Source organism: Esox lucius, chromosome 14 (assembly GCF_011004845.1).
Source record: "Esox lucius isolate fEsoLuc1 chromosome 14, fEsoLuc1.pri, whole genome shotgun sequence".
NCBI classification, from domain to species: Eukaryota; Metazoa; Chordata; class Actinopteri; order Esociformes; family Esocidae; genus Esox; species Esox lucius.
Genome location: NC_047582.1, coordinates 6,912,498 through 6,920,635, shown reverse-complemented (window position 1 = coordinate 6,920,635; position 8,138 = coordinate 6,912,498). Strand labels below are relative to the sequence as shown.

General features: G+C 40.4%; 1 protein-coding gene across 2 annotated transcripts in view; it reads right to left on the bottom strand.

Moving 5' to 3' along the window:
- Nucleotides 1–2,586: 2,586 nt before the first annotated feature.
- mfsd14ba (major facilitator superfamily domain containing 14Ba) overlaps nucleotides 2,587–8,138 on the bottom strand; it is a 28,141-nt gene continuing 22,589 nt past the window's right edge. For both annotated transcript variants that reach the window (XM_020053712.3, XM_010898278.5), the window contains exons 10-12: nucleotides 6,952–7,049; nucleotides 6,460–6,623; nucleotides 2,587–5,714 (exon numbers count right to left, since the gene is read on the bottom strand). In XM_020053712.3, coding sequence (XP_019909271.1) covers nucleotides 5,472–5,714; nucleotides 6,460–6,623; nucleotides 6,952–7,049 — 505 coding nt within the window. In that variant the 3' untranslated portion in view covers nucleotides 2,587–5,471. The remainder of the gene's footprint in view (nucleotides 5,715–6,459; nucleotides 6,624–6,951; nucleotides 7,050–8,138) is intronic.

Genomic DNA, 8,138 nt, shown 5'->3' with positions numbered 1-8,138 from the left:
CCATGTACAGCACAAACCTTTACAAACACAGTAGGCCCATGTACAGCACACATCTTTACAAACACAGTAGGCCCATGTACAGCACAAACCTTTACAAACACAGTAGGCCCATGTACAGCATAAACCTTTACAAACACAGTAGGTCCATGTACAGCACAAACCTTTGCAGCATAGAAGCTAAAGACTGAGACAGCGGGTATCTAATGACACAGCGGCACTGTCCAAAGGGACACCAATTGACACAACCCACTGAGATGGAGTTCTGCCCAATCACAGCAGTGTTAGGGACCAAATGGGCAATAGAAGTTAAGATGGACAACTCAGTTAACAAATCCCCTCAGAAGACCGAAACAATCATGGATCCATCAATGGCATCGTCCGGTTTTGGTGTGGGTTCAAATCCAATTGGGGACGAGTGTGAAGAGAAAAGAGGTTAAAATGACAAACCTTATGAAGTTACAAGCCAGATATCAGACTTGTGGGAGCAAAAACAGCTCATGACTTAAGTGATGTAATGAGCATTTACAGGAAACTGATTGCTTTTGAGGAAAAATGCTTCTGATAAGAGCTGGCCCATTGGTACATGGTGGAAGACAACCTTCCTGTCTCTACTATTCAGTTCCTACGGAGATAAGATGCTGGGCTTCGTTCCTGGCTCCAGGCATCCTGCAGGGAAATAACAGACTCTTATAGAGGCATACGTCTGGGTTCATTTTAATGCATATGCCATTAGTTATACTCATTAATAGGGAGATTTATGGAGAGTGAAACCTTGTCCAAAATGGGGCCCTATTCCATGTATAGGGAACTATTTTAGACCAGTGCTCTTGTCAAACACAGGGCACTTGATGCTAGGGTGCCATTTGGCATTTATCCTGAGGATTTACTCAAAGCCCCCATGCAGTCTCTTTAATCATATTTTTACATCATCACTGTATGTTTTATAAATCCCTGTGTGTGTTCACAAAACAAACTGTAAAATATGTTTGTTTACCTGAACCGCCTTCTGCCCTTCAAATGCTTGTTTGATCACGATCAAGTGATCAAACATACACAGCTCTAATTGGCTGATAAGATGGTCCGGAGCCCACCCCTTACCAAGATGAACAATCATTTGTCTATCACAACTGAATGAAGTTTATGATATCACTGGATAGGCCAACATTTACATTCCATTATCACAAAGAATGTCATCCTAATATCATCACAAAAACTGGGAAAACAAATTTTTGACTTAATTGGGCCTTTAAAGGCTCCACTCGTGAATAAAACACCCTGTTTTTTGCCTGTTCTCTTTAAATGCCCTGTCTGGTAATGAAGACAGAGCACAGAACTCCTCCCAGACAGTGTGAAATAAACCCATCACATTTTAATGGACGTTATGATAGATAATGTTATTAGACAGATATGAGGATGTGTATTTTAGTTGTGGTTTAATACTGTATTAACAATGAGTATTTAACCAGCAGAAAATGTATGTTGGTAGATGTTGACTTTTACAACCTTTCCCTAAGGGCTCAACTAAGATGTTTAATTAATTTAATTCTAATTTAATTAAGATGTTTAAGTCATTTAGAATTGTGTTAACATATGCAGTGTTTACTGTGTAGGTTACTGCGAACCTTACTTTTAAATTGAAATCACATTATAGCACCTGCAAACTACGGATTGGATCAACCCCTAATCCTGCCCTTAACCTCACTGGAACTACACCTAATCCTGAACCTAAACTTAAAACCTAAAACTCGCTCATAAACCAAACTACAATCCTATGCTTAAATGTCAGTTCTTGTTATGAACTCAATAGAGTAATTTTTAGCTGTGGCAAAATAAAAAGTTAATTTCAGAAATAATGTCTTTAGGGTGGTATCAAGCTGGAATCTTAAACCAATCTGTCACAGATATCATGATTGTTGGTCACCATGGCAAAAACTATATTTCCCCAACTGATTATCTGTTGTGACAATTGTCCCAACACAGTGTCATATGTGTCTGCCTTGAGGGCAACCACGGTTATGATCGGCATTTAACACTCACACGCAGCACTTATTCCAGTAGGATTTCTTGAGGAAACTACTGAAAACTACACAGCCCAACACTGCCACCAACTGGCCAGAATATGAACACACAGCTTTAAAAATGGAATGGTTATAGCCAGCAGCACAGCATTCTGCATCCCACCGCTGGCTCGCCTCTGAACATCAGCAAGGTCAGTTGGTCCCTGGATGGGAGAACTGATGCTGCTGGAAGTGTTGTTAGAGGGACAGTAGGGGACTGTGTGGGCTATGAGGTCACTAAAGATGTCACAACACTATCGTACGAATCAGAATCATCTCCGAATAGTGTTGTTATCCCTGTTGTCCTAGCAAAGTGCCCAACCTGTCCCTCACGTCATTTTGAATACTTGAATGAATGAATACTCTTCCCTAGCTTCCTATTGGCTCATTCATCCACTCCCCTTGCTAACATAAATGGATACAAAGAAAAGTGCCATACTATACGTAGTAAATGGATGCAATCATCAATGACTGGAATTTGCTCAATGACTATGATGCATCAACTAAAAACAACGCACAGCCAGCTTTGTCAGGTTATTTTTTTTATTAACAATTCAAGCTTTCTTTTTTTCAAGACAAGACATAAGAAGTGTATTTACATAGCCCACGTACATATCATTGGTTGGTGTTGTCATGAGAAATAACATCCACTTCATGTACACCATCAGTTATTTACATCGAGTTTGTCCCAAATTACACCCTATTCCCTAGCCTACCTAGTGCCCTACTTTTGACCAGATCCTCAAGGGCCGTGGTTAAAACAAGTGCACTTTCAAAAGAGTAGCATGTAATTCGGGGGGGGGGGTTAGTCATTTGTTCTTATTTTGAAAAATGAACGTTTACTTCTTAGGCACGTTTGTATACTAATCCTCTGAAAGATGCTGGGTGCATATACAGACATGGGGGTGGTATGGTGTTACATGTTGTCTCACGTTAGACGTGAACATCCTACTAACACTATGATGTCGACGTGACGATGAGAAAATATTGTTAGAATCATGTTACAGAAAAGAAAACAAAAGTCATTGAGGAGATGTGGGCATTTCTCATTTATGGGCAATATAGTTCTTAAACTTCCAAAAATATATATAGATATGTACTGTAGATATTATATTTATGTACTCAAACCATTCCAGGACACTGTTCCGCAACATCTACAATACATTACAATGCAATAGTCTTCATCATAACTACACTAATGTACAATACTGTACATAATTCATTTGGACTTTTACAGGCTGGGCGCAATACAACACAGGAGGAAATTTGACAATATCCACTCTGATAGTAGCTGTTAACCTTGTGACATCAATTAATGGATTCTTGGTCCAAATACTTCACAACAGGATTGGGGTTGGAGGTGACAGATAACGTTTCCTATCTTCTCCTGCTCAATTAAATAATTTCCTGTGCTGTTACGAACAGGCTTAGAGGTCCCAGAACAAGGACATGACTAGCCAACTGCCAGGTGCAAACACTTTCTACTGTCTGGGCACAACTAAAAAGTGTCTGGAATGAAACGGTTTATGATGCCTATCGCATCGTTTCAGAGAGCGACAGGAAGTCACGTGTGTAGCAGACGCTCCCATTGGTCACTTTGTTTGTAATATACTGTTAACACTTCAAAAAAAAAGTTCACATACAAGTACAACACGTTTTCTTAGCATTCTAATTCTATAGTATTTTTCATGAATCCAGACTTCCCATGAGAGTTGACTGTTAAAACGTGTTATGCATCCTAAAGGGAATCTTCTTACTCAAACTGACACAGGCATCAGACCTCTTACATAATAGTTCTATAGCGCACGTCACTGTCTCATTCACATTATGCAAAACAACATGGCATTGTTATTCATGTGAGGGAGGGGTACGGGTTTCAAAAACCTAAGGATACAGGACTAATACCCTAATTCAATATGTACATATACAATATGGACATTTACACACTGTGGCAACCTCACAGAAAAGAGGATGATTATGTACAAAAATAAAATGGCTGCCATCTGAACCAGGTGAAACTGCTCTCTCTTATTCTACAGAACCTGGGTTTTTCAAACTATTTGAGTTCAACTAGTGTTTGTTTTCCACATCATGAGTAAACTATGTAAAAAATATAAGGGTAACAAAAACACAGTGACATACTGTATGTAGTGAAGAGATATAAACAATGATTGAAATTCATGATTTGTTTCCAACCAACTTAAAAAAAGGAAACCGAACCATGAAAAGGTTATACTTAAAAAAAAGAATCCTCCGCAAAAGCTATAAAAAGAAAAGTAAATCTCCCTCAAATGTAAATATAATATTTTTACTACTAGAGCAGCCTAGCCATGTTGGTCAGTGTGAAGCAGAATGTTAGCAATATTCATTATACATTATGCATAGAATAAATAAAATACATCATAAATACATGTTATAAATTATATACTTTTAGTTAAAAAAAAACAAATAAATGCTTAGTACACTAACAATTGCAAATTCCCAGACTGAATAGAAACCACAACCTGCTGTGTGAAACCAAAACCCTCAGCAACAATTCTGGCATCAGTTCTTACTATACAGTAACACTGTGGTAAAATTACCAAAACTGTTCTAAGATGTTGGTGTGAAAAATGACACCAAGATCAAATGTTCCTATGCCAACTCCCCTACTATCCTATTGTCCCCACCCCCCATGTCCCAACCCATTATTAGACAATGATATAACGCCATAGCATGAGTGGTCATAAGGCTTGTTAACTGAAGCTCCCACAAAATATCGGACTTTCATCTCATCCCATCAATAGTCATAACCTTATTGGCTGCTCATAGGAAATGAGGACTCCTTTATAAAACAGTCGTTGAAAGTTTATGTTAAGTTTCACACATTAAACCTCAGTGTATTGAGGTATCGCTCAGTGTTAAAACGAGTAAATGATGACAAGTGAAGATCTTCTATCGCAGGTACGCATCTTACTAAAAAATTTAAATTCTCTCCAGAGGGCAAAGCTGGTTGAAATGGTATCATTAAAACCAGTAACCAGTTTGGTTCCGCTACCTCTACCTTCAGACTCTTAAAGAAAAAACTAGGTCCAGAGTCTTATAGGTGAAAACCCCCAAAAAAACACTGGGTGGAATCCATCCACTGACACATCACAAAATCATAATCAGCATATCAAATCCTCCCAAATAAATAAACACTAGTTCCTAATGGGATAGGAGCGAGTACAGGGGCATAGATGGAGGAATGGCTGCTTGTGCAAGGGTGGAGGAATAGCACACAAAATTGAGGTTAGTTAGCTAGGCCCCTGTACCATCCGTGTGTTTTTCTCTGTTTCTCCTCCATTGGGCATTGATAGGCTACATACGGGGCGCGTTAGCGGGTCATTCCCTTTGCTGTGAATGAGCCGCTTGCTGTCCTTCGCTCTCCTCCGGTCACACGACACTGTCCTGCAGCAAGGGCTCAAAGTCCTCGTCGCTGGTCGGCGCCGGCGTGTCCTCGTCGCTGCCAGGCAACGGGGTGTTGATGTGGACGCCGGCTAACATGGAGGTCTCCTTGGAGTCAGCGCAGGCCACCACCGGAGTCTCGGTGTGTTCGGGGATGAACAAGGCCACCAGGAACGCCACGACAACCGTGCATGAGCCCAGGAGGAACGGAGGACCAGGGATCAGGGATTTCTGTGTGGACAGACATATTATAAACACACATCCTCTCCTTTCTGCAGGAACTTCGTTTGGCATTCATAGGGAGGGCTGGTAGCTTAGCAGTTAGAGCCTCTGACCAGTAAACAAAAAGTTGACTGTTTGAATCTGAAAATGATAAGATGTTCTGTCCTTAAGCTCCTGTGTGTTGCTCTGGTTAAGAGCATCTGTTAAATGACAAAAATGTCATTGTATACAGGAAACTTCAAGCCCTGATGCAAATTTTATGAAAGACATAGTATATCAGCCCCTTTACCACAGGTATGACAAAAAGTTACTTTCCAGAGTTCTAATTATATCTAATAGCAATGAGGCACCTTGGGGTTCTGTGGTATAATGCCAACATACCACGGCTAAGGGCTGTATCCAGGTACTGGGGTAGGTTCATAGAATTACAGCTACATTGAAAAGTATCACCCTTTTTTTTGGGGGGGGTAAATTAAATATGTATACTGCATGTAGCCTGTATGTTGAGGCCTATACAAGGTTAACCAATTTACAGTCAATCTATACATTTTAAGTGTTTAAAATAATCTAAAAGACAGGTCAAATGTTTTATTCTAATATTGTAGAATCCAGCAACATTCCGGTCCCATGAATTCTATGTTCCTACGCTCCCACAGGGAACCTCACGTCTTAACATTGTATTGTTGAACCTAGGCAGGCCCTCAAGGCAGAATGGAAATTACTTAATGGCTGGATTCGATAGTAATCAATTTACCTCAGTCGGTGGGTTTAATGGCATAGGATCGATGGGGTATTCTCCCTGGATGGGATCGATGGTGTTCAGCTCTACGTTGAACATGTAGAAGATAAGGCCATACAGCGCTGGACCCAGACCGTTACAAAGGCCACGGATACCAGTGATCATCCCCTGGACCAAACCTGATGGGGGACAGGTTCCTCATGTTCAGTCAGGGACAAAGTGGAAAGCAAACAAACTGCAAACGCATTTAGCTACATGGTTGATTTCCATAAATGAGGCTCTGTAATTTTGTCAAACACAAATGAATAACCGCAGCTGGCATCGCTAAGCCAAGTCCAAAACCTCCATACATTATAACGACTTATCGATTCGATCAGAGGACAAAAGGGGGCAAACAGTTGAAGGAGACAGGAGAACCGGACAAATAGATGAATTACAGGAAGAGAGAGAGGGAACGCCGGGGGAGGACAGACGGATGTATTACAGACTGTAAAGGGAATGGCTCACCTTGCTTATCTGGGTCTGCACTATGTGACACCAGGGCGCTCACCGCGGGAAAGGTGATACTGGACATGGCAGCCACCGCCCCCGCCGCCCACATCATCCTAAACACCACAGACAGGCACAGAGGAGACTGCGGTAAGTGACAGACACAGAGCAGGAGACCACTTAGCCAAATGGGACTTTAGGGAGACTCACCCGCAGGGCCACTGATCCAGCATGCTCACTGATACTGATATGAGCAAAAAAGATGTCCCTGTAGCTACGAAACGTACTTGACCATTTTACAGTAAATTAAGCTAAGATATATACACGGCCTTGCCTTGCAATTCTTTCACATTACTTACTAACATATCATTAAAAAAATATATATTTCTGCATTTATTTTAGAAAACTGAAACTCAATGTAATTATTGTACAGTGACTTTGGTTCAATGTTGGGAAGTACTTGTTAAAACAAGAACTCTGAAATATGTTGCTGGCAGTAGTATTAAACACACATTAACCTGTTATTTATATGTTAGTGTCACCATTTCCTGCAGTAAATGCTTTACGTTTTTTGGGGAAAGTATGTATTAGCTTTGATTTGAGCTTTTAGAGGGATTTTGGCCCATTCTCTAAGTGATTTGCGCCAGGTTGTTGGTTAGATAATGCTTCTGGAATAATTTTCCAATAGTGCCACTAAATGGAATTAAGATCATTGGGCCACAATGGGACAAAAACCTTTTTGTTCTTATGCCACTCCAATGTTTCTTTGTTGTTGTGCTTGGGATGATTGTCCTGCTGAAAGGTGAATTTCCTCACAAGGAAATTTTTTTTAGCGGACTGAAGCAAGTAATCTTGCAGTAGGTTCTTGTATGTTACACCATCCATTTCTTCTTTCAATTCTAACAAGATGTCCAGTCCATGCTGATGAGAGGAGTCCCCACTATTAGGGCTGTCATGTTTATGACATTTTAGTTGACAATTAATTGTCAGAGAAATAATTGTGATTAACTATATTAACTATTAAATTGTCTATATTGAAAATGTTATGCCACTATTATAGTGTAGCCCAGTGTCTTCCAACCCTTTTCAGTTACTGTACCCCCAAAATGTTCAGTACCCCTGAAGTACCCCCTCATGTTAATTTCACTAGTAAGTCTATGGTGTCTATGAGTGTTTTCAAGTACCCCCTGTGGAGAGGCCAAGCA